Source organism: Gavia stellata, chromosome 13, assembly GCF_030936135.1.
Source record: "Gavia stellata isolate bGavSte3 chromosome 13, bGavSte3.hap2, whole genome shotgun sequence".
Lineage (NCBI taxonomy): Eukaryota > Metazoa > Chordata > Aves > Gaviiformes > Gaviidae > Gavia > Gavia stellata.
Genome location: NC_082606.1, coordinates 15840912 through 15867126, shown reverse-complemented (window position 1 = coordinate 15867126; position 26215 = coordinate 15840912). Strand labels below are relative to the sequence as shown.

Sequence of the window (26215 nt, the reverse complement as noted above, 5' to 3'; positions counted from 1 at the left end):
CTGAGCCCATGTGTGGGTGCAGCGGGATGGCAAAAAGAGTTTTTTTGGGACATCCCAGCATGCCGAAGCCACACAAGGCAGGGGAGCCTTTGCAACCTTAACTCTTTTTGGGCCCGGGGTTGCAGGACCTGGGTGAGGACGCGGTAAGGATGGGGCTGTGCACGGCTCTTTCCCCAAGCCCAGGAGAGGAGCTCGGCTGCACTCTTACCGCAGTGGGGATTTTGGGGAGGTGGCGGGGCCAGGCTAAGCACTGGAGCAGGGCTGAAGGTGCTTACACAAGGCATGTTTTGTAATGTCGCCGGGATTTACAGATTTGGTTTCCACGGGGCTGCCCTGCAAATAGAGCCAAGACCCTGCTGCGAGGGAGGGAGGAGGAGGAAGGCACGAGACTCCAGATGAAGAGCAGGGGGGAGCAGGGAGGGAAAACCTGGACCTGTGCCAAGACCCTGAGCGATGCTGCACTGCGCACTGCTCTCCACTGGAGACCTCCCCTTCCCACACCAGCCGTGGCACAAGGCTCAGCTCCCTCCTAGAGCTTCTTGGATGTTTGTCTGCAGCCCAGCGAGCAAGACAGTGTGTGACGGGGGGACTTCGTCAGCCTGGGGGCTCCCAAACAGACCCAACGGCCCTGCACGGGGTTGGCAGAGGGGACCTGCGCTCCCCTGGCCACCTGGGCATCCTGGCCATCACGCTCGTCACAGACGAAGTAGTTTTGCAGACTCATGTGCAAACCCTGGCAACACCGAGCGAGCGCTTTGTCCCAGGAAAAGGGGTCTTGGGAAGGGTGGCAGCCCCAAGAGGGACTCACCCCAAGGAGGACCCACCCCAAGGTGTTGTGGCCGGACCCCTTTGAGGATCTCTCGGCCAGGTCCGATTATCCCCCTCCCCATGGCCCCTGGCAAACCTGCTCCCCCTCGCTTGGCAGCATCACCTCCCGCTCCCCGTGAGCACAGGGCTTGCAAAAGCTCCCATGCTGTGCTGGCACCGGATCCTCCGGTCAAATCCTGCTGCTTAAAGACGGGCTAAACCTCCTCGTGCACCCAAGGCCACCCCGCGTGCCCCCTGGAATTAAGGGGTTTACTCGAAGGGATTCACGCCCCACGTGGGGGGCACTCGCAGGGCCCGGGCGCTGCAGCTGCGGGGTGGCCCTGAATGGGCACTTTGTGCCGAGTGCCCCAGGCCCACCCCCCGGCTGCCCGCCCCATGTGCCGGCACCCCATGCTCCCTGTGCCCCATGCCACCCTGCGCCCCGTGTGCCCGCACCCCCACATGCCCCCAGCCCGTGCCGCCCTGCACCCCACACCACCCTGCACCCCACGCCATACGACACCCCACGCTGCCCTGCGCCCTATGCTGCCACGCACTGCATACTGCCCCGCACCACTCCGCATCCCACGCCGCCAGCACCCCCCGTGCTTGCACCCCGCGGGACTCGAACCCGCGGCGCCCCGGGCGGCCCGGGGGGGCGGGAGTGGCCGGTGGCGGGGAAGGGAAGTGAGTGCTCGGGGGCGGGAGCTGTTGCCCGGGTGACGGGTGGGCACTTCCGGGCGGGAATTTCGGGGTGACGGAGCTGAGGCCCGGGGAGCGGCGGCCGCCGGCAGCGCGTCCCCGGCCTGGCCGGGCGCCTCCGCAGCCCCCATGGCCCAGCGCATCCTGGCGCTGGCGGCCGAGGAGCCCCCCGAGCGGCTCCAGGAGGCCCTGCAGAGCCTGGGGGAGGGTGAGGTGCGCGGGGGCCCCGCGGGCTGGGCCCGGTGTGCGGGGAGGGAGGGGTGTGCGCTGCCGGGCTCTGTCAGGCGGGCGGAGGCGGCTTCTCCTCGGGAGGCCTCGGGTGAGGAGCAGCTCACAGCGTCCCCTTCTCTTTGCAGCTGGGCGATATGGTGACAAGGCAGGCCCTGAAGGGGAGGGAGACGGCAGCTTTGCTAAGAGGGATCTTCAAAGGTGGGTGATCTCTGAGCTGCGCTTTGGGGTGGGGAGGGGGACTGTGGCCCCAGCCCTGCTGATTGCCGATGAGCCGCTGGGTTATAGGCTGGCTGGGTGAAGTGAGTGGTCAGCAGCACAAGGAAGTGTCACTTTTGGTAAGAACCAGCCAGTCAGGGCTGTCGCAGGCAAACATGGCATCTGAAAATAGATAGGGGGAAATAGGAAACTGGACTAACATATTTGTAATGAACCCCTTATAAGTGGGCCTTACTTTTGGGAGCCCTTAGGTACCTTGGAGTAGAACTGAGCTGGCCAGCTGAAGCTTAATTGCCAAGCTGATTCTTCTCAACATTTTGACACTTCTGGATCTCGGGCAGCAGGCTGAGTGAGCCATAGGGTGTGATAACAGGGTTGAGTGCTTCAGCTGTTTTATCCAAGAGATTCTCATTTCCTGTGCTCTGGTTTTTATCTGTTTTGTCTGATAGATAAAATGGGGAGTTGCAGTCAGGTGACAGCTTAGCCCTGCTAATTTCCTGTTGTTTAGCAACATGTTGTTTCTTGCGTAACTTTTCCCCATTCTTTGTTTTCTTTATTTCCTTGTTATAAGGCTCCCCTTGTTCCCAGCAAAGCGGTGTTCTCAGGAGGCTTCAGGTTTACAAGCACTGCATCCCGCTAGTGGAGTCAGGGGACCTGCATTTGGGCAAGGTGTCTGAAATCATAGGACTGCTGATGCTGGAGGTAGAAGCTCATTTGGGCTGTCTTTCCTGGGGTCTGCTGGGTATCATTTCATATGTAGGTTAAGATACTTCACTAGGCTACTGAGGAAAATTAGTTGTGTCCTTTCCGTGTATCTGCCCTGGACTAAGTTAGCTGGTGTTGGAATTTGCTGTGTGTGTGAATGTGATTATCTTTGGATATTTAGACTTGGACTCGAAACTTCAAACCTATAATTACATCTTGATTTACTGCTCTGTTCTATAAAGGACAGTACAAAATATAGATCTTGGGGCTGAATTCTCCTTTTAGGGGAACATTTCACTGTAAGAAATGTTGTCCTTTGATGGCTTTTGGTGACGGTTTGGACGTACATGTGGAATTTTCCTGTGCACTGCCTCAGGTTCTTTCATGTTGTTGTATCTTCTCCCAGGCTCGCCAGCTGCCAGGCCATGCGTTGGCTGAGCTTGCCACCCTGTTTGTTGATGTTATTAAAGGCGGCAGCCTGTCTAACGGGAAATCCTTGGAGTTGTTTTCCACTGTTCTCACTGCATTGGCCGGTTCGAAGGAGAGCCTGGCTTATGGGAAAGGTAACCCCTCTCAGTTCCTTGTCCTCAGCCTGTCCTCCCGTCCTCTGGAATCTGCTCCTGAAAGATTTTTGCTTTTTCAGGTGAACTGAATGGGGAAGAGTTTAAGAAACAGCTCATAAATACTCTCTGCTCCAGCAAGTACGTACATCTCCACCAGCTCCACCATGCTTTAGTCCATTTAAAAATCAGTCAGTGCCTAGTCCTATTTGGGCCTTTTACAGAATTCCCTGTGACACACTACAGGTACAGTGGGAGCTAAATCTGCAGTTGGCTAGGTGTGTCTATAGCCCTGACACTTTCGTGGCAAAACAGCGTGCTTCCTGTTGCGCTTTGAAAAAGACATCGTGATGATCTGGATGTCACCATCTGTGTCCTGTTCTATCATCTTTGAATCTGCACCCTCCGTGGCAGTGCCTTCTCTGGCTGAGAAGGCAAGGGAACACCCTGTTCCCAGATCTTGTGATAGGGTTGTGTGATTTGGTCTTGGGAAGCGCTTGGTTTTATTCCTTTCTTGGTTATTTGTTATTGTGGGGCCAGGGGCAGTTTGGAGCATTCTAAGTCTGGGTGGTTAGGGGGATGGTGGTGACTTCTGGTGGAAATTTGGCTTTTAATTTTAATATCAGAATGTAACAGGGAAATGGTGACCTTGAATAATTGTGTATGAGGATGGATAATTCTGCTTGCTCTCAATTTCTGACGTATTCTTGTTTTGCCAGATGGGATCCTCGGAGTGTAATACATCTTGCCAACATGTTCAGGTAATTCCTTTTCCCTTCAACATCAGCACTTTCTTGTGCTGCGGTCATGCCCACGTCCTATTTCACATATAGTTTAAGGGCAAGTACAAATAGCAGGTCTGACCATATCGGGCACAGCTCCGTGGATGGTTGAGTCAATGAACATCCACATTGGATCCATTTGGATACAAAACACAGCTGGACAGGTATGCCTCAGAGACTGGGCATGGCATCATGGTTTTTATTCCATGTGTGAGTGAGCCTTGGCAAATTAACAATACATTAATGAACAAGCATAATGTGAAGGAGATCTAAAAACTGCAGGTTGAAGAGTATCCTGGGACAGTGGTAGGGTATTGAGGGATCTGTGGGAACTGCTTCTGGTGAGGACTTTGGGAGTGCTTGCTGCCTGTCTGTACATTAGGACCCTTTGTCTAGTTATGGGTTGAATCTGCTGTGGGATTGTGAAGGAAATCGGTGAAAATGATTAGGCTGCATCTTTGATCTAACAGGGATATTCCACTATCGGGAGAGGAGCTGCAGTTTGTGATGGAAAAGGTCCTTAGGATGTTCTCCAAATTAGACCTGCAGGAAATTCCCCCTCTGGTCTATCAGCTGCTGCTGCTTTCTGCAAAGGTAAAAGCTCATGGGAGCTGACATCCCCCTAAGCATGTACAATGGGGAAAAAAGTATGTACAGACTGAGCTATAGGCTGGATTTTGGAGGGGATTCTGACTGTTCCCAAACTGTGCTGTGGGGAGCAGGATGCAGCAGGACATCAGTAGGTTTTTTTGCTCTAACTCCCTCTAGCCTAAAGAAGCTGACCTAGCAGACAGCAGAGAGGATTGGTTTTTTCAGTGTTCTTCAGTGTGGTTTTGCTCACCCTCTGTGGTCTGCACGCTATAATAATAGTTCATGCAGTATGACTGTCTTCTGGGTTGTAGCCTGACTTGTGCTGGAAATGTCTCATCTCTTGTGCTCTTCCTGCAAGCAGAGGCTGCCAATGACATCTCTGCCCTTTGACAGGGTGATCTTGCTCTTTTGCTTGCTTCATTTGTGTCCAAGTTAATGCCAAAATGATCCAGTCAAAGAAAAATTACATGTATATTATAGGAGGTCGTTTGCATCCACTGCCAAAATGTAACATTAGCTTTTAGGTTAGGAGTTTGAAAACCTTCCTAATTGATTATAACATAAAGGATTCTTTCTAATTAATAACTTTAAGAAAAGAACAGCTGAGGACTTCAGCTTCTTCCAGCTCTTCAATAAGGGCAGTCAAAAGAAATGTGCAAACTAAACCAGAGTCACTTCATCTGGAAATGAGCTGCACAGGAGCCTTCCCCCAGTGATTTATGAAGGAAATGAAGGATACCATGACATTTGTAATTGGTGTGGGAGTAGAGTGTAGTTCTCTGGGATACTGTGGACCCTGCAGTGCCTTAATGTAATGTCCTGCCTTGCAGGGCAGTAAGAAGACTGTTTTAGAAGGAATCATCAGTTTTTTCAATCAGTTGGATAAGAAACAAAAGGAAGAACAGAGGGCTCCACAGTAAGTTCTTTCTCTGTTATCCCCTCTCTGGGTATCCTCTGGGTATTTGTAGTCACCCTGGTCCTGCCCAGGGCTCCTTCAATTTGAACCGTCAAACCTTGTGCAAGTAAGTTCTCCTTAATAAATAAGAAATAATTTATGGTATTGAATGGCTTGTTTTTTTCTGATAAATCTTACAGATCGGTGGACCTTGAGGTAGCCACAATGCCCCTCGACCAGCTCCGCCATGTGGAAGGTACCGTTATTCTCCATATCGTTTCTGTTATCAACCTGGATCAGGACCTAGGCGAGGAACTAATCAGACATCTAAAGGTACAACAAAGATGGAACAGGCACTGTTGTTGAAGGTGTTGAAACAGGGTTTTAAAAATTAACTTAACTGGTTACCTTTAGAAGGGATTTAATCATTTTTGTGATCGCAATCACAGCACTTCAGCAAGTGCTGTGATATGTTTGAAAAGATATGTCCCTTTCTACACCACAACAGCAATGTGATATGGGCCTGATAGCTTCCCTGGACTTGTGGGATGCTGCAGTTGAAGATAACAAGCTTTCTGACTGTTGCTTGCTGTTTTCTAGACCGAGCAACAGAAGGACCCTGGTAGAGCCCTGTGTCCCTTCAGTGTGGCTCTTTTGCTATCAGTTGCAGTAAAACACAGACTACAAGAGCAGGTATGTGGGTGATAAGCTTGCAGCAAACTTTCCATGGGGAAGTACACTGCACTCCTTGTAAAGGAAAGGAAGCATGGTTAGGTCATAGTCCCATCACAGTTAGGCTTCAAATGGTTTCAGGATGCTCGTGGGGAGACAGTTAGATCATTGGTACGCTGTATTTTACTGAACACTATAAAAGACCCCAGAGCAATGTCAGAGTTTTCCAGAGTTGTGATTCCTGTGGGTTGGTATTGTAGGATGAGAAGAAAAGCAATGTCTTCTTTTTCTAATGTTTTGGCTCTGTGGTGGCCACCTGAAGTGCATCTGGCAGCGAGTTACCCTCCTTGAGGCACTTAATGAGGTTGGTGTATTTGTCCTGAGAAAGAAGTGAGTTAAGATTTTTGGCAGGCTGTACTGGAACTTCTGCTCTGGCTGGTGCTGTTACTGGAACACAACCAAGACTATATAGGTCCCATTTCCTTACACTCAATGATTTTATGTTCCAGATATTTGATTTCTTGAAAACATCAATCACAAGAAGCTGCAAGGACCTGCAGTTCCTTCAGGCCTCCAAGTTTCTGCAAGATTTGTTTCCTCAACAATATGATGTAACCACTGTAATTCTGGAAGTGGTAAAAAATAGGTGAGTTGTTGCCACATGCTGCAGAATGCGCAATGGGCTTTGGGAGGGGGAGAATTTCAGCCCTGCTAGAATGCTCTGGGGTGCTAAATACTGCTGACTAGGTGCCAGCAGGGAACAGTGTCAAAATCCAAAGGTTTTATCACAGTTTTATGTTGATGAATTAAACCAAAGCATAGCTGTATAAATCTGACCCCTCCACCCCAAATCTCAGCATCTGGTGGTACAGAGAACTAAACTGATCAGGACCCTATCTGTTCCTTACTGGCAAAGCAGCTGGCGGTATGTGTCATGTTGCCGGCTGTAGTTTGTGTTCTGATCAAGGGATGAGTGACAGGTTCACTGTTTTCTTCCTCCACATGGTTAGTCCTTTAATCATCCTGTGGGATAGCTCTGTGATCTGTCACCAGTTATCCTTTAGTTTGATGCGAGGCATTCCTATTCTGTCTTCCTCTCTGACTTGGAGATCTCAGGATCAGTAGGATATTTGTGCATCCTGACTGTAGCCTACTCTCACGTTCAGATCAGACCTAAGTGCACATCATTCCCCACAGTGAGGAAACCTTCGGACTGGAAAGGAAGTCTGATGGTTGGAGAACCGGGACTGCAAGATGTGTTGTGCTGAGCACCTGTCCCTCAGCCTAAAGACAGTAATGGGGCTGTGAGGGATGTCATCCTCCCTGGATGGATCAAGCATCTCTCACTGCTGCTTTGGACCCTGGAATGACTGTGGAAGATTTTACTTTAGACTGCTCTAATCTAAACCTTTACTGTGACTAAGCTGTTTCTTTCCTGGTCTGTTTAATGTTTTCCTCAGTGCATTTGGCTGGGACCACGTTACTCAGGGCCTGGTGGATCTTGGTTTCAGTCTAATGGAATCATATGAACCCAAAAAGCCCTTTGGAGGAAAAGCTGCTGATACCAGTTATGGCCTTTCAAAAATGCCAGCCCAGCAGGCTTGCAGACTGGGAGCAAGTATCCTCCTGGAAACGTTTAAGGTAGTGTACATTTTGGAGATGATTTTCTTTTTGGCGGGGGGAACAGAGTTATTCTCTCTTGGTAAATGGTGTCAAAACCTTGCCTGCTGTATCCATCATGAGTGTTCTACAAACAATACTAGGTTTAGTCTCCTATTTGCCCCTGTCCAGCTGGAAGAGGCCATCCTCATAAAGACCTAATCCTAATCTGTTCCAGCTACCATGATACTTGTGTAACCCCTATTACGGTTTCCAAGAAACTGCAGAGAAGGTAGCGAAATTCAGAGGTACAAAGAAAATCTGTCAGAGGTGGGATTGAAACCAGCATCTTCACTGAAGTGGTACATTTGCATCCCACAGATGATTTGACCTGTTATGTTCCGAGTGTACGGTGTGTGTCTCTCTGATGTGCTGGTTCTGATTGGACTGGGATGAAATCTGAATCGGTCTGTGTGAATATACCTGAAAGGGGACTTCTGGCAACCAGTCCCAGCTTACCTGTCAGATCTGGATTTGCTTTGTACTGCACAATGCCTGTGCTCTGAGGTACAGGAATATCTCAAATTTATGTAGGTTTTGATTTTTATTTATTCTTTCTCATTTCAGGTTCATGAGCCCATCAGAAGTGATATTCTTGAGCAGGTCCTGAACAGAGTCCTCACAAAAGCAGCATCTCCTGTCAGCCACTTCATAGGTAACAGGAAAGAGAAAGGAATGTGTCCTGCTCTGTGGACACTCAGAATGTAGCTTCTCAGAACAAATTCCTGCTGAAGTGACCTGAAGCCAAGAGAATCAGTTGTTCTTTCTGCTCTTACTGAGGTGTCAGCTACGTCAGGTTACCTTGTATTCATCGCAGGTGAAAACATGTTTGCAGGCAGTTGCCATGGAACAGCTGACGCGCAGAAAGTTGGTATCCGTCACTCAGTTCCTAGCCTTGCCTTCCTCCTTGTCCTTGGGCAGGTGCTTGGGAGTCGCTGGGGCTGCTGAGATGCCTATGCTGCAGCCTCTTCTCTTATACCTCAGTGCCCTCTGGTGGGGTGAGGCCCTGCAGCCGGGTTGTGAGTGTTTTACACTTTGAGCCTGCAGCAGAGCTCAGATTTTCAATGCTCATCCGATCAAAACCTCTCCATGTAATGGAAGGGCTTTGATAGTTCTGTAATTGTTAGCTCTATAGACATCTTTTGCTCAGACTTTTCTGGCCCCTTGGCAGCAGCTGCTCCTTTTGTCATTTTATTTTTCAGACTTGCTGTCCAATATTGTTGTGTCTGCTCCTCTTGTGCTTCAGACTTCATCCTCCAAAGTCACAGAGACCTTTGACAATTTGTCCTTTCTGCCCATCGACACAGTGCAAGGGCTCCTCCGGGCAGTACAGGTAAAGCTTTGCATTTCTCCGTGAATATCCTTGCTAGTTTAGTTCCAGTGACAGCTCTAGGCCACAATTATATGCATGATCTAATAACTCTCCTCATAAAATAAGCCTTCATACTCTGCTGTAGGTTGTTCGGTGTAGCATGGAACTGTTCTTCAAGCATGGATTTGCATGTGCCCTCTAGCAAAAAGCACATGGTGCGGTCTGGCATGGTACTGAAGCTGCTGTGTGCTGACCTTTCATCTGGAAGATGCCCAGATGCTGCACAGTGTAGAAAACTAAGTATGCAGTGTTTAGCTAAACAGCTGTAGCTGTCACGTTGATTTTTCTCCTTCCAAGCTGCATGTCAGTATTTCTCTTTGCCTGGGCTGAGATACTGCCCTGGTGTTAAACTTCTACCTGCTTCATACAGTCTGGGGATAACAGTTCTTTTCCCAAACGTTTGCACTGTGTCCTCACTAACTTACTAAGGTGTCTCACTGCTACAGCTCTCTGGGTTTAATTTTATATTGTTTTAAAAATGTTTTGGTTCTCCTACTGTACTGATGACTGTATTGGAAATGCAGGGCCAGATGGGCCTGAGGAAGATGAGCTCATATGCCCCAAGGGCTTGGCATGCCTTAATGCTTTTCTCTCCAAAGTATATCTTCCTTTCCAGCCTCTGCTCAAAGTCAGCATGTCAGTGAGGGACTCCCTGATACTTGTTCTCCAAAAAGCTATCTTTTCCAGGTAAGCTGGGAAGGTGATTCTTTGAAAAGATTTTTACAACTCATTTATGTTTTTGGAGCAGAAGTATTTTTTGTTGATTTTGGCTAAGTGTCGTCTTACTACGTTCTTCCCGTAACTAGGTGGTGACGTCTCCTAGCCCTTTAGCCTAGGACTGTAGTACAGTCACAGCTCTACCCTCTGAGATGCAAATCCCAACCCCCAGATTAATGGGCTTTGGAAATTCAGAAAGCTGTTGGGAACTCCGAATAAGTAGGCAAAATTAAAACTAATTCCAACATGTGTCTACACAGCTGAGTACATCCAGATGCTAGGAGAGTCTGAAAGGAACCACTGATCAGAATGCTGAGCTGCCACCTTCCCTCTGATCCCTTACAAGGTGCTAGAGAAGCAGGCTCGTTGTCTTGGTAATGCTTTGAGCAAACCATCCTGCTGTCTTCATACTGCTGTATTCGTAGACTGAATTTTGTTGGGCAGTGGCTGCTTGGTTATGAATACAGAATTCATAATTTAGGATTATTATTCAAGGCAAGGCACTTGATCTTGGGAAAGTCCTAGGGTTTCGGTGAGCAAAGCAAAACACCAGCTTTTTGTGAGGAATTTTCCAGCTCTGAGAAGAGCTCTGTGAGACGCTCCCATTCCAGTTTTCAGGGGACATTTAATGCTTGCATCTCAATCTGGGGCTCTCCCTCAGTGTGAGCATTGTGGGGGCAGAAGGGAAATTGAATGTTGTGAGAGTGTAGAGCACAGGAGTTCCCAGCACGCTGCCAAGCTCCTCACTGCTGGGGACTGTGCTGCCCTCTTGGGGAATACAGTTCTGCTGGGTCCAGTCTGTATTTGTGTACCTTTCTTCATTACTGAGTTCATCTTGTATTTCCTTCTGAGCTTCTTGCTTCAATTTTTCCTTATGCTTCTCTTTTCTCCCCCTGACTCACAGGCAGCTCGATGCTCGTAAAGCTGCAGTTGCTGGCTTCTTGCTTCTGTTAAGAAATTTTAAGGTTCTGGGCAGCTTGTCCTCTTCCCAGTGCAGCCAGGCCATTGGTGCCACTCAGGTAAGTGCTGTTCTGCAGTCCCTGGCGTGGACATATGAGACAGTCTCATGTCTAATATGCGCTGTTTGAAACAACTCAAGAGTGGAGTGTTTCCCCAAAACGGAAATATAACTTCAGTAAGGATTAGTCCTGGAAGGAAAGCTTTGGGAAATGCAATGTGCAAAGAGAAGCTGGCCTAGGGATGTTGCTTTTCAGAGTCATTCTCTCTTACACCACCAGTATTCTGGGGAGCATTTACACTGCTCCATAATGACGATAAAGAGCCTGGCAGTACACTAAGGAGTATTTCAGTGATTGTTTAGGGGCCAGGCCGCTTACCGCCTTGCTTCTGCGTTGTGATATTTGAGAATTGTAACCAGTATAACGTGACTAATATTCCCTCTCAGGTCCAGGCAGATGTTCATGCCTGCTATAATTCTGCAGCTAATGAGGCCTTCTGCCTTGAAATCCTGGGCAGCCTGAGGCGATGTTTGAGCCAGCAAGCAGATGTTCGACTCATGTTATATGAGGTAAACACGTTTTCTTCAATCTCCTTTTAAACAGCCACCAGCTCCTCTGTAGTCTGGTTCTACTGTAGCTCCAGGTAAATAATGATCACATTATTGTGGAAAACAACCTATCATTTCAGTTACGTTCTTCATGGGACACATGTACCAAGGATTATATATGGGTTTTTTTTCAATCCTTCTGCTTCTTTTTATTTTGGATCATTATAAGCCCAAAGACACATTGATGTATCTTCCTCATCTCATGCATTGCTTAAGAGAAAAAATATGTCAGTATCTCTCTGTGGTGTGGCCTAGGAAATGGAAAGCATGTTTGATGCCTAGTGAGGAGGAGTGTTATAACAGGCATTGGATAGAAGCAGAGTTGCTGGGAGTTAGTGATGGGCTCCAAAGAAAACCCTGACTGGAGAGTGTGGGAAACTTCCTTAGAGACTACATCAGGGATCTGTCTTTTCTCCTCTTCCTTTTGCAAGTTTCTATAAAGGCTTGTCTGTCCCTTAGATTTCTTGTGACAAATGGCCTAATATAAAGAGTCATTTCTGGGTGTGTATCTTAGCTTCTGAGGTAACCGTGGGGTACTACCTTGAGAAAAAATACTATTCGGGTCAGGGAGATTTTTTTCCTTTCTTGACTTGGTTGGACTGACCTTTAGTGAGCTGCAAGTTTTTCGTCACTGTTGCTATAGGACTTGTGCTTGCTTTATCCATCCACTGAGTTTTTCTCAGTCTGAAGAATTTTTTGCCTCCTACAGTTTCCCCAGTGGCTTGTTTTGCCTTTGAAGCAGGATTTCACAGTTTGAAGCTGGATCTAGTGCTAGTGTTAAATAGCAGTGAAAGTCACTCTGGGCTTGATGCCACCACTGCTAAGGAAATACAGCTTGTGAGAGGGCCCCTGTGAGGAAATTCATACTCTTTCTGATTCATACCTTCTTTCTGTGGTGCCTTTACTTTGCCAGGTATGGGGTTTTACACTGAGCACATTGTTACTTCCTCATGGTTCCTTGCAGTGCCAAAGGGTCGTTGCTGTCGTATGACACCAACTTAATATGTATGTGGTTCGTTTTCTATGTGGTATAAGTCAACTTGTCCTTCCTTCCTGTCTTCAGGGTTTTTATGACGTCCTTCGCAGGAACTCCCAGCTGGCCAGCTCTATAATGGAAACGCTCTTGTCCCAGGTAAAGTACTGCTCTGTGGCATGGCTGCAGAGACACTAAGAATTCTGCACTGCCACCAGTATAGAAAGCAATTAACTCTCTACAGTTACCTGAAAGGGGGTTGTGGTGAGGTGGGCGTTGGTCTCTTCTCCCATGTAACTAGCAATAGAATGAGAGGAAATGGCCTCAAGTTGCACCAGGGGAGGTTTAGACTGGCTATTAGGAAAAATTTCTTTACTAAGAGAGTGGTCAAACATTGGAACAGTCTGCCCAGGGATGTGGTGGAGTCACCATCACTGGAGATGTTCAAAAAACGTGTAGACGTGGCACTGCGGGACATGGTGTAGTGGGCATGGTGGTGTTGGGTTGATGGTCGGACTTGATGATCTTAAAGTTCTTTTCCAACCTTAATGATTCTGTGATTCAGTGTGAAATATTGGGAAAATAGTTCTCCCTTACACTGGAAACATGTTTAAGTGCTGCAGCACTTCTATAAGGAGGTGTTCAAATCCCTGCTATATTGAGAGAGCAGACTATGTAAACGTCTGGAGACTGGTTCATATCCTGTCACAGGGTGGAAGAGAAAGGATATCTTGGAGCCCTTTCCAACCCTTCAGTTCTGAGATGCTGTGAGAAGTGTAATGCCCAGAGAAGTGCTTTGTGCGCTCCCTGTTCCTTAGCAGTGCACAGCAGTTACCCTCCCATACTTCCCCAAGGATGTGTGCTGACACAGTAATTATTATTGCTGTCCTCCCATCGGGAGAATACCCAAGTCCATGTAGCATCTAGGAGGATTAACTCATCCTCCAACAGTGTTGCTCATGGCAACAAGACAATCACATTTCCTCAATCCATTGGACAGGCTGAGCTTTCTTTGAGACAAATAATTTTCTTCCCTTTAATCATCCATAGAGTTCATGCTGACTAATTCCAGCTTTCCCATTACAGTATAGGGTCTGAGAAGGGAACATGAACAGAGCCAAGGCAGCTTTTGGGAACAGAGCAGAGGGGACTTAGTGGGAACTTGGTGTAAATGTATAAAATTTTATTGCATGATTATATATATAACTTGCCCTATTTGGTTCTGATCCTATATCAGTAATCAGAGCATATCTCCTTCCAGTGTTGTGCCCAACAGCCAGGAATTGGTGCAAGCATGGTCTCTCATGGATTTGTTTTAGTGCCAAGTGTAGCCTCGCTAACTGTCTGCACCCTTAGGCCAAGAAGCTGGATGCCATAACAGAGCCAAGCATTCAGTATGGGTGATGGGCAACAGGAGCAGTTACTTCTGGGTGGGTAACACTGCAGATGAAGTGCAAGTGATGTTGCCTGTTGAGGCAACACAACACCAAGCGGTCAGATAAACTTGTTTTAGGGCAGTGACGTGTGCTGGCTGAGAGGTACATGAGCAACTTAAGAGGGGATTTTAATTACTAATAAAGCAGATGACATGGCTCAGGTATATGTACAGTTCCATTATCATAATGCCAGTTTTCGCTCTGTAGAATGGAGTACAAAGATTATCGTATTCTGTTTTCAACCAACCTAAGAGGCTCAGTTACCAAGTAACTGGTTATTTTTATTTCTTGTTTTCTGTGACAGATAAAGCAATATTACTTGCCCCAGCCAGACCTCCTGCCTCCACTGAAACTTGAGGGATGTATTATGGCTCAAGGAGATCAAATCTTTCTCCAAGAACCACTGGTAAGAGCTATATTGGCTGGCCGCAGCTGCAAGTTCATCTGTTCCATAGCATTTTAGTTGTGCTGCTACATGAGCTGAATACCTTGTGTTTCTTCAGCCTCTTCTAGCCTGGAGCAATTCTTTTAATGACAGTAGGGCTGGGCATCCAACCCCTCCCTCAGGCTATCTATTAGAACTCCGTTAGCAAAGTGGTTTGGGGAACCTGTGTGAACAATGAAACAGTGTAGTTCTGTTATCCCCTATTGAGCTTACTCTGTTTTTTTTTTCCTCCTTCAACTTAATTCCACATAAAATAGTCGTGCAGTGTGTGTGTAGCAGCGGGAGGAATCTGGCCTTTGATTTTGCTCCTTTGATATTGTTGGAGTTGAGACCTCAACGATTCATTGGATTTCCAAGGGAACAAATTCAAATTAATCACTTTGTTTTCCCCTAAGGAAGCTTCCATGCTGCGCTGCAGTAGCACACCAGAAAGGGAGCAGACACTTCAGCTAGAGCGAAAGCCCTTTTGGAAATTCCCTTTCCATCTTCAGCAGTTGAGGTAGCTGGGTTGAGGGAGCAGTGGGAGTTAAGCCTTCACAGCCCGTATAGGCAATCTCACGCAGACAACATTGTCTGAAGCTATAAGTGGGTAGCTGTGTGTAGGATTACAGATCCCGTCATTCTGGGAATGAGGCATATTCTTGAAACTCACGTGAACCTCCAAAGGCAGCTATGGCTCTCTGCGTCCAACTATGGTAGTCTGGCCTGTGACCACTTCTGCCAGCGACCTCCAACTAGAAGGCTGAGTGTGACGGTGTGGCTGCTTCCTTCAGGCCCATCTGCTCTGCTGTATCCAACACTGTCTCGCCTGGTATAAGAGCACTGTGCACCTATGCCAAGGAGCTGAAGATGACGATGATGATGAGGAGGAGGAGGATGTGGGATTTGAGCAAAACTTTGAAGACATGCTAGAATCTGTCACACGACGCATGATCAAGAGTGAGTTGGAAGACTTTGAACTGGTAAATCAGATTTTCAGTTTGAGTCAGTGGAAGAAGACACTGAGTTCTTGTCAGGTTTTGAAAAGATTTTTCACTTGTTTCCTTTATCTCTTAGGATAAATCAGCAGATTTTTCTCTGTCTACTGGTGTCGGTGTAAAGAATAACATCTATGCCATCCAGGTGATGGGAATTTGTGAGGTCCTGATTGAGTACAATTTCAACATAGGGAATTTCAGGTAAAACATCAAATCCTAACCTCCAGCACTAGATGTGCTATGCTGTGCCTAGCTCTTCCGAGTACAGGACACAGACTCATTGCAAGCACAGGATAATAGTGCCAACACAGAATCAGAAGGATGCTTTCTGAATGTGTGTGTCTTGTGGCACAGACGTTCACAGAACTTTGGGGAGTGTCTTCCTTTTGAATGTCATGTGTTGTGGGAGATGGGATGTGACATTTTGTAGAAGAGCAGGTCAAGGCGGAATGAATGAGGTATACACTGTTAGGGAGGTGGGGAGATGTCATATGTCATGGTTTTATGATTTAGAAAGTGCCATTTTGTAATTTGGCAACTGAAGCTTCAAATGGGAAACTGTAAGACTGGATTTTCTCCATTAACGCTTTCTACTACTTTATTGCAGTAAGAACAAGTTTGAGGATGTCCTAGGCTTGTTTACATGTTACAACAAACTCTCTGAAATCCTGAAGGAGAAAGCTGGAAAGAACAAATCTACCTTGGGCAACAAAACTGCACGGAGCTTCCTGTCCATGGGTTTTGTATCTACTCTGCTCACAAATCTGTTCAGGTGAGAAGCTGTTGTATCTGGAGAAGCTTTTAAGGCCTATTCACAAGCTGCTTTGTGTGTACATGCTGGCTGTCTTGTGCACTGCATACACAGTACAGGCATTTTCATTTCTGTATAGAGCACGTGTGGTAACAGCACTTGTTGTCTGGAGAGCATTATAGTCCAGGAAGGAACCACAGCTGTGCCAACTCCTGGTATTGACAAACCAGTTTTCCTAGACCTTGCTTATGACTTGTGAGACCTTGGAGAGTCTCTGCTCTTCCAGTCCTGGGCCGTTCCCCAGACAACAAACTCCAGTGTTTGAGCTCCAGTCCTCTATGGAACAGAGCCAGACATCAATTCAAACCATGTCTGTTAGTGTATTTGGAAAGGCTGGTGGAACCCTATCCTCTGAGTGTTCACTACAAGCTGCCAAAACAAAGGGTCTTTTCCACCCTGAATTCAGCTAATGATTTTATTTGTGAATGCATGTTTAGATTTTGAATCTCATAGGCCATCCCTGTGCTTCTTCCGTGCATCCTCAATTCTCTGACAGTGCTCTTGATTCTTCAGGAACAATACCCAAAGCCATGAGGACAGCCTAGCGGTTCTGCGCTCCAGCACAGAGTTCCTGCGCTATGCTGTCAGTGTAGCTCTTCAGAAGGTGCAGCAGCTGGAGGAGACAGGACAAACTGATGGACCAGACGGACAAAATCCTGAGAAGATGTTTCAGAACCTCTGCAAAATCACACGGTAAGTCACTATGGCACATGAAGACATCAGCCCTAAAAAGCAGCAATGCATTTTGGGGATTTTTGATTCTCAGGTAGGGTTTTGAAAGAAGAATGCAGACTGTAACTGTTTGAAACAGTATTATTACTGAGTTGAGATCATTGCCTTTCTTTGCTCCTGAGAAATCAAGTGGAGGCACTACCATTTCTGTGCCAGAGTGAGTGATACAGCTTTAATAACGGTACTTGGCCTGGAAGAACCAAACACCATCAAACTCTCATTTTCAGCTTCTTTCTGACTTTTGGCTCATCATTCATTGTCACAGAGGAGGTAGGATGGTTACAGGCTGGATTCTTGGGGCCTCTGGGATGCAATGAAGTTAAAATTCACTTCTAGCTACATTATAAAACAGATGTAAGAGGGACACAAGCTTTAGGAAACATTTGTTTAGGACTTTTGTAAGATGCTTGAAGACATTCATGCATCTAATCCTTTGGAAATCCGAGAATGTTAAGCATCTAAATGTCTTTTGGGATCTAGGTCATATCTGCATGGAGTCTTTTCAGATCCCAGTCAGCAGAGAGCACAAAATGCAAATTACCCCTGCCATGAATAATGCCCGTTTTGTGTCTCGCCCCAAATAATAGAGGCTATTTTTGTTGCAGTCATTAGGACTACATGTGAGCTACATGTTTTGCGTGATTGGACATTGAAATAGAATAAGATCATCTGTGCAGGCAACAGAACTAATGAGAAGAAAGGAGAGGGAACAAAAAAGGGAAGTGGGCCTAGGGGATCAGGAAAAAGATGTTTGCCTACAAATAGAAAAGTCTCCTTTGGGCCAAACAATTTTGCTTTCTTCAAAGCTTTTCACTTTGCTTTGCCTGCCTTTACCTTTCTGACTTTATTTATGTAAAGCCCTATAGAGATATCTGACATTTCACAAATTCAAACTGCCAAGAGAAAAGCTCTTTTTGTCACTGACAGATTTGACACCAGTGGTCAGTGTTTGGGTAGTCTGAGACAGAAGGAAAGCCAAGTGGAAGAAATGAGTGTATAAAGATGGACTTGAAATGGGATTGGAAGGTCCCCTGGCACCTGGAAAGAATTAAATTATTTAGCTGTGCAGGAATAATGCAGTAGCTGTTTTGCTGACATTGAAAACAAGATCATCTTAAAAATGGATCTCTTCTCCCTCCACTTTCCTATAGGAAAAAGACCTTCCAATTTAGTTATATTAAAAATACGACCCTAAGGGCAGAATCTGTGATTAGCCCTGTTCTAGTTCTTGGACTGTGCAGCCAGCTTTACTGGAGCATGTGATGTTAACTTGTCTCCCATCCCCTAGGGTTCTGCTTTGGAGGTACACTTCAATTCCCACTGTCGTTGAAGAGTCAGGGAAGAAGAAGGGCAAAAGCATTTCACTTCTGTGCTTGGAAGGCTTACTGCGGATCTTCAACACGGTGCAGCAGCTGTACACTGCCAGGATCCCCCAGTTTCTACATGCCCTGGGTAAGCACATGGTACAGTTCTGCTCTGGTTTCCAGGCTTTGTGTTCCAGCCTACCTGAGGGCAGTTAGGGACCCAGTGCCCTTTATCCATAGAGAGAGGGGTCTGGTCCTTGCCTCTCAGTAACAAGGTGGGCTAAGTAGCATTGATTTCCATGCTAGAGGCAAGTACCAGTGATATCATTACCTGCTTTTATAGTGCTCTCAGTCTGTCAGCAGAGGATAGCTGGGGTCTGATATAGCATTCGTCTATTTGAAGTTTGCCTTTAACGCATTTTTGTGCTCACCACGGTTTTGCAGTCTGTATTCCTCCTCTAGCTGTGAGCAGTTGCAGTCTTTCCCACTTTTGGAAATAAATCCTGTATTCTGCTCTTGGCATTTAGCTTTTTTCTGCACCTCTCTGTCTCTGCCAGATATTACTGATGGTGACGCAGAAGAAACGGATATTAATGTCACAGAGAAAGCTGCCTTCCAGATCCGACAGTTTCAGGTAAGTACCACTATGTGCTGCAAGTGTTCCAAAGCACTGGTAATTCTGGCAGAAAACGCTGCTAGCTCTCTGTTACTTGACCACAGGACTGAGTATGTGATACCCACTGTGACACTGATTCACTGGCAGTTCAGAAAAGTTTCTGATCCCTAAGGAAAGCTTCTTCAGGGCACTGTGCAGAGCTGGATTGAAGTACACGTGTATTTACAGAGCTATAAGATCCTTCAGTGCAGCGTAAACTTACTGAGTATTGTGAAAGTCACATTGAATCACATGTGGGCCCCTATGTAAGCACTCATAATAAAAAACAGCACTCACTCTTTAGAAGAGTCCTCTTTTTATAGTCTTTGTCATTCTTCTTGTTGCCGATTCCTTTATCTGCTGCAGCTTCTGGTTGTTTGCTTCTTAAAATGGCCCTGCAACAAGCATGCACACTCTTTCCTTCCCATGATCAGAGGTCCCTGGTGAACCAATTCAGCAGTACTGAAGATGACTTCAACTCCAAGGAAACGCAGTCACTCATCACAGTTCTCTCCACTTTGTCCAAACTCCTGGATCCAGCCTCTCAGCAGGTACTTCACCACCTTCCTGGGGTGGCAAGGATCGGTGTAGTAGCCGTAGGTGTGGGAAGAAGATTATCAGACTGGGTTGGCATCTGAGGGCTTTGACATGTGTGCATGTTCTGCCTTCTCCTGCAGACCACATCATGTCAAAGTGACAGTTTGTTACATTATCAAGCACGCTCCTGTCAAATGCCTGCAAGGACAGTTAAGAACAAGTTGTCTTCCCGCCCCACTCCTGCACATTCTGATCCTGCCTTTGGGCATATGGAGTCTGAATGACCTGTTCGCCTGAGCAGGGACTCCTAACAGAGCCTAGATGTGGTACGGCTTCTACATGGGACTAGAGCCAAAAAAGGCCAGCAGACTTACAACCAGTCCAAACTGGCTGAGTGCCTAATTCCTTCCATGCAAGGAGGCATTTTCTAAAGTGGACTAAAGGTGCCCCATTTTCACAAGCGAGGGACTGCACTCAAATTGTGCCAGAAGTCTGGAGTCATCATTTACCTTAAATTAAATGGAGCTGTTACTCTGTCCAATGGAATGTATAGCCATTCCCTTGTCCTGGATCTCAGCTTTTCACTTGTTAGTAGGTTAAGTGTCCCTTGTGCAACTTCATAGAGCATGGCTGGGTGCCTTTCTGCCAGAAGGGGACTGTGCTGTTTTGATTTTTTCTTGGATTTTTTTTTAGTAGTAGTTTTGTGCTTTGAATTCTGTTTCAAAGCCATAATATCTTTTCTCCCCTTATGCAGTTCCTTCAATTCCTGACTTGGACAGTCAAAATTTGCAAAGAAAATGCTCTCGGTAAGTAAGCTTTGGGGAGCATGTTTAGATGTGATGTGTCAGATCTGATATTAGACCCTTAGATGCTCTGCTGTGGTCTGTCCTGTTTTTACCTCTTTATTACAGATATATTCAGGTCCTATTCTGTGGCAGATTGCCATGGCATTGTGGTTACTAGCACAAGTATTAGGGAAGAAACTCCATCTCTATAAATATTAGCATTGCTGAAGAAAGAGAAGCCACTTACTTGACTTTTTTCCCTTGTTATTTAGCACATCTGTTGCTCAAATCTGGATTTATACTCTGGAAAGATATTACTCTTGCCAGAGTTTGTGTTCTGCTTCCTCAATGCTTCTGGTCATCATTTTTCTATGAGCTGAGGGCTCCAGCATGCCGTACTTCCCCTTGCAGTATATGTGATGCCCAATGTTGTAAACTCTGCTTTTGTAACTGCGGTATTTTGATAGGATTTTCACCTACTGTGTATCGTTTCTGCGAATGCAGACTGTTAAATCCATACTGAATCTGAGACTTTCCCTCACTGGATGTCTGATATTCCTAAATAGCTAGGGGAGCTTCGCACCTGGTAACATGTTGTTTTCTTTTCCCTTTCCCACAGAGGATATCGCTTGCTGCAAGGGTTTGCTGTCTCTGCTCTTCAGTCTCCACGTTCTGTACAAGAGTCCTGTCAGTCTGCTGCGTGAACTAGCACAAGACATCCATGCTTGCCTGGGAGACATAGATCAGGTGTGATGCAGAAGCAGCCTAACTTTCCATTACTTAGTGCTGTCAGGGCAGAATTCAGTGCATCTCTCGTGCAAACTATGTGACAGCAGCTAAGGTTTTACTCACCAGAATTTGTTTTCTCTCCTCCAACCAGGATGTAGAAGTGGAGAGTCGGTCCCATTTCGCCATAGTGAATGCCAAGACTGCAGCCCCTACTGTCTGTGTGAGTCAAAATAGTGTGTATAGAACAACCTGTAATGTCCAGGGCTACTCTGCTACAAATGGCTTGTAGATTCCTGTTGTGCCAAACTCCTCCAAAAACCTGTTTTGTTACTGGTGTTTCTGTCTTAGCTGCTGGTTCTGGGTCAGGCAGATAAGGTCCTTGAAGAGGTGGACTGGCTTATCAAGAAGCTCACCAGTGTGGGATCAGACACATCAGGTAATAAAAGTGGTCCACTTTTGACTGTTACACTTTTGTCAAAAACAGATGGAGAGCAAAAAGATATTTTGGGATTTTGAGGTAGCATCATCTGAGGGAAGGTTAAACTCTCCCTTGAGCTGGTTCCACAGGAACAATGTAAGATAGAGTGTTGTCACAAAATCCCTCCAGTGATTATTTCCCCTGTGCCACATCTGTGCTTTGTGCACCAGACACAAAGGTGGTCTTTTGTGCCTCCTACCTGCATAACTGGATTCATTAGACACACATTCACCGGGTATTCTTCTCTTCTAGAAGACTCTTCTCAGGCATCAAACCAAACCCAGGCTCTGGAGAAAGGTGTAATTCTGCAGCTGGGAACTCTGCTGACAGTTTATCATGAGCTGGTACAGACAGCACTCCCTGCAGGGAGCTGTGTGGACGCGCTGCTGAGAAGCCTCAGCAAGACATACGCAATTCTCACCTCCCTCATCAAACATGTGAGTGCTGCTGCTCTGCTGACAGTGAGCTGGCTAGGATCTAAAAACTTTTTCCCCATCTGCTAGAGCAAGCTCATAGTGACCCCTGGCAGCAGCTACGCTCAGGACTGGGCTGTTGATCTCTTGCAGGAGTTGAGTCCTTACTCTGTTGGCTTTTATGCCCTCAATTACGTGACCTTTCCGAGCAGTGATAGTTGTACCAGTGGAGAGAAAGGAAAGCTTCTCTCCAGCTGAATTTGGCTGTGCATGGCTCGGAGTGGTTCTTTGCAGTGTATCCTGTAGGTTCCTCTGTACGCAGCTGTGGGCCACAATGAACAGCACTAGCGGTGTTCTCACAGTGCTCAGCAACTCTGCCTGTGCCACTCATTCCCATCTAAGGCTTGAAGCATTGGACCTGGGGGAGCTGGGCCATGAAAACAGGCCACTGGAGCAAGTTTGAGACAAGGTGATGAATATCCCAGAGCTCTCTCACAGCTCTGGAATGCAGACATGGCATTTGGGATATAGCAAGCCACTGGGGAGGATAGTTCTTGCAAATCCTGCCCTCCCCACTGTGCCATTGGATGAGCTGCTTTGAGCCCTGCCTGGAAGTACAGGTTGCAGGATGGGAAGAGCGTACCTAGAAGAAACTCTCTCATGTTTTCCTTGCAGTATATCCAAGCTTGCCGCAGCACCTCGAATACCATTCCAGGAAGGCTAGAAAAGCTGGTGAGTGTGAGCAAATTGCTGGAGGAAATGGCTCATTGCCTTGAGTCCGGAGTAACACCAACCTCTCTGCTTCTTTGCAGGTGAAGCTCTCAGGTTCCCATTTGACCCCACAGTGTTACTCATTCATTACTTATGTACAGGTAAAATCACAGTCAGTCTATCTGATACTGAATGCTGTATCAGCTGCAGTACATGGGCACCTTTGGGGATTATTAATCTTCTTGACATGACTTGAGTTTCTTATAGTTTAAGCTTTACTGTGTCAAATAGCAGTATAAGACATTTCAGCACCATTGAGACCAAGCATGCTGATTTCTGCTTGAGCAGGGAGGAAAGAGTGTTTTTTTCCCCTCTGTTCATGTGGGGTTTTTTGGATGAAATTAATACTGCTGTTAACCCCAATGGCAAATAAAGGTCAACAACACTGCAGTCATCACAGTGTAAAAAGTAATGTGGGTGCCAAAGACTGCAGTCCCAAAGATGGTGTTTAGCTGCTTGGGGAGGAATTGGGTGCTTGAGTGATGACCACAGGAATTATACAACAGACGTGGCATATCTGGGAAGGTGTAGTGGTGTGCAGAGCTACCACTCCTGGGCACTTCTCACACAAATGTATTTCTGAATGTATAAATTATGAAATTAGTTTTTCTTTCCTTCTTTTTTTGAGATTACCCCCAATTCCATCCTTCTTGTATTACTACCTTTCTGTCATCTAGCTGGTAATGCTGTTAGCTGTCCAGAGCAAAGACTTCTCTGGCCTTAGTTAGCTGGCCTTTCTTCCCTGCTTACCCTCTAACGCCACATCTTTTGGGATCCTCCTTCAGAACATCCACAGTGAGAGCTTAAGCTTTGCAGAAGAGAAGAAAAAGAAGAAGAAAGAGGATGAAGCTGCTGCAATCTCCACAGTCATGGTAAGATTGACTCACTCTCTATTAGAACATGGGCTGTATTTGAACTTGGGATCATACCTCAAGGTTTGTGTTACCTGGTGGCTTCTTATAGCTCACCAATGACAAATTGTCATTTGGGCCTTTAAGTAAAAATCAAATTTAATCTACCTTAACTTCAGAGAAAAGTCTAAAAAAAAACCCAAACAAACAAACCAACAACCAAAAAAAACCAACAAAAAGAGCCACCTTCACTCAGCTCACAGACATGAAACAAAGGTCAAGTCTGGATAGTCTGCCTTCTCTGATATTTTATCATTTGGGGTAAGCTATGAAATTACAGAAATGGGCTAATTTATTGGAACCAATAGTGCACTCTGTTTTAAGTGTTTCTTAATTTTATCAGTACATTTAAAGATAAAAAATAGTTGATTCCATTAAAGTAAGGCAGTTGAGAATGACTGACTGATTTGGCTGGGAGCAAGTGAGCAGGCTGGCAGGTTCCTAGTCTTTTATGTCCTTTGTGCTCCCAGCCAGCATTTCCTCTGTCTCGACAGTTGTCCCAGACATTCCTGTGATGTTAAGGGTTTAAAAGCCACAAGCATGATCTTCCTAGCTGTTCCCTGAGTGTATGGAAATGGGCTGAAATGCTGCATGTCCTTTTAGCAGTCTGTCATCATGGGGAACAAACATCAGTGGTGGTAAATAAACAGGGAAAAAATGTGGCAAAACAGCAATGTGCTCATTGCCTGGAAGGCATATGCTTGCGATGCCTTTGCAGACCTGGAGCAGAGGAAGTTTCGCTCTGATGGCTGTCAGGCATATCAGGGCTGTGGACTGCAGGCAGAGTACAAAACAATACACAGGAGAGCCTCACTGCAGAACCGTCGTGGGAGTCAATTTAAAACCAGTAACAAAGCTGGCAAGGCTTGCTGAGGCAGGACTGGTATGGAGCAAGGCTACTGAACACACTTTTCTAAACTGGGAGTGTTGCAGTCTTCATGTCATGCTACAGCATCATTGTTCATGTGAAAATCTGACCTATCCCACTTCTTTGCATTTCAGGCTAAGGTGCTTCGGGAGACCAAGCCCATCCCAAACCTAATTTTTGCAATAGAGCAATATGAGAAGTTCCTTATCCATCTCTCCAAGAAATCAAAGGTAATGTAAAGCAGAGCTCTTCCGTGACCTGAACTCAGTGGAACAGGGGGATCAATGACACAGGGGAGGGCTATTGCTGGTCCACCTTTTAAAGTCTCTATTAATGCTCCAATTATGAAGGTTTAAGGACCTTGCACCTCTTTCAGCCTTTGCCCAAGCTCCTGGCCCCGAACTACTGAATTGCTGTCACACCCTCAATGGCAGTACTGCCTGTGACCTAACATCATATGGTTTCTGGTTGAGCAGAAACTTACACATCTAACGCTAGCTTTCCTCACCCCTCTGCCCCAGTCTATTTCATAAGCAGGAGAGAAAGGTACCATGATGAGGTACTACAGGACAGTGAGAGTAACTGGTAATGATGTGGCTTTTAGGAAAGCATAAATGGGCCACTGGATTGCATGGGGGCAGGTGCTTTTTCACCTACCTTTTGCTTCAATTCTGCATTATTACTGTGAGGGACTTGGTCCCAGTGCTGTGCAAAGGACAAGGCAGGATAGAAAACTAAACTAAGATGCTAATGGCATAATGTCTTCTCCCCCTGGTTTCACCTTGGTTGCTGCAGGTGAATTTGATGCAATATATGAAGCTAAGCACCTCCCGGGACTTCCGCATCAACGCATCCATGCTAGACAGCGCCTTGCAGGAGCATAACACAGAGGATGCTGAAAACGAGCCAGACAATGACCAGGTCAGATCTCATTTAGCTTTTTTACGGATAGGTTTCCCCCTCTTTTGAGGCCAACTGTATTTGTGAGCTGTGCAGGTGTATGTGCAATCAGGACAGTTTGTCTTCCCTGGGTTAGCTCTCACTTTAATACTAAGCTGATACGAAGCAGTGAACAGTTAGTCTGGTTAACATCCCCTACACTCCAGCCCTCTGCCTTGAGTGACCTTTATTTCCATGCACCAGCTGTCTGTATCTCTGGTCTTAGGGAAGTGAGACTGCTCTTAAGGCCTTGTTGTTTGCCTCAGCAAGCAGAGAGGTCTGTCAGCATTACCTCAGAGGACCTACTGGCTGGCCAGGATCAGACCTTTGCAGCATGATGCAAGTGGTTTTGCATCCAGGTTAACTTTTGCAGATAAACAGCTGGCAGGCCAAACTCTGCAAGACATCATTCTCCTCAGACCCATCTCCTCTACTAGATAGCGCTGGTGAAGGTAGCGCAACCTGTGCTGGATAAAAAAAAATAAGCTATTTACTTTGCTGATTGTCCAGGTTTTTATTGGTGCTTCTGTCCATGCTTTCCTGAGTGTTTCAACAAGCCAAAACCCAGCACAAATCGTCCCCGTCCTGTGCCATTGATAACCTGTGGTCTAAGCTCCAGCATGAATTCTGGGTGTCCATGGGGAAAGTCTCAGTGGGTGAGGGGAGTCCCATATCCTCAACAGAAATCCTGTTCTGCACATCTGGTTTCTTGCTTTAAGTAAACATTCCTTAGACTAACCACACAAAAACAATCACACTCTGTACTGCTACTCTCTCCCTCCCCTCTCCAGGGCAGCACAGCAGAGCAGACAGATGAGAACCAGGAACCCAAAAAGAAGAGACGGCGAAAAAAGTAAAGCTGGGGTTGCCACTGCTGCCTCCTCCCACAATGCCTGTTCTATGGCAGACTCGCCTTGGTCTTGGAGAACTGTGTGTATGGAGATGATGGTTTGTTGTTTCTCTTGCGAAATACTT

General features: G+C 46.5%; 1 protein-coding gene across 2 annotated transcripts; it reads left to right on the top strand.

Annotated features, from left to right (window-relative positions):
• The first annotated feature begins 1638 nt into the window (after positions 1 to 1638).
• FANCI (FA complementation group I) lies at positions 1639 to 26097 on the top strand. 2 transcript variants are annotated; one of them, XM_059824198.1, is made up of 38 exons: positions 1639 to 1722; positions 1866 to 1938; positions 2528 to 2658; positions 3068 to 3224; positions 3305 to 3362; positions 3941 to 3982; positions 4474 to 4597; positions 5425 to 5510; positions 5690 to 5822; positions 6090 to 6182; positions 6671 to 6807; positions 7622 to 7802; positions 8388 to 8475; positions 9023 to 9153; positions 9809 to 9879; positions 10814 to 10928; positions 11315 to 11437; positions 12540 to 12608; positions 14190 to 14291; positions 15104 to 15292; positions 15387 to 15508; positions 15915 to 16079; positions 16632 to 16811; positions 18139 to 18302; positions 18712 to 18788; positions 19244 to 19360; positions 20101 to 20152; positions 20751 to 20878; positions 21012 to 21080; positions 21209 to 21305; positions 21594 to 21775; positions 22427 to 22483; positions 22564 to 22638; positions 22898 to 22912; positions 23356 to 23394; positions 24436 to 24531; positions 25097 to 25222; positions 26032 to 26097. In XM_059824198.1, exons 1-38 carry the CDS (start codon positions 1639 to 1641, stop codon positions 26095 to 26097), a joined length of 4014 nt encoding a protein of 1337 aa, XP_059680181.1. The 2 variants fall into 2 exon arrangements, with proteins under 2 accessions (XP_059680181.1, XP_059680182.1); XM_059824199.1 differs by lacking the exon at positions 16632 to 16811.
• The last annotated feature ends 118 nt before the right edge of the window (positions 26098 to 26215 follow it).

Bases quoted from the DNA above. Each gene is read 5' to 3' on its own strand.
- FANCI (XM_059824198.1), top strand. From the start codon at position 1,639: ATGGCCCAGCGCATCCTGGCGCTGGCGGCCGAGGAGCCCCCCGAGCGG. The intron at 10,929-11,314 runs GTAAGTGCTGTT...ATTCCCTCTCAG, and splicing joins AGGCCATTGGTGCCACTCAG to GTCCAGGCAGATGTTCATGC. The intron at 11,438-12,539 runs GTAAACACGTTT...TCCTGTCTTCAG, and splicing joins TTCGACTCATGTTATATGAG to GGTTTTTATGACGTCCTTCG.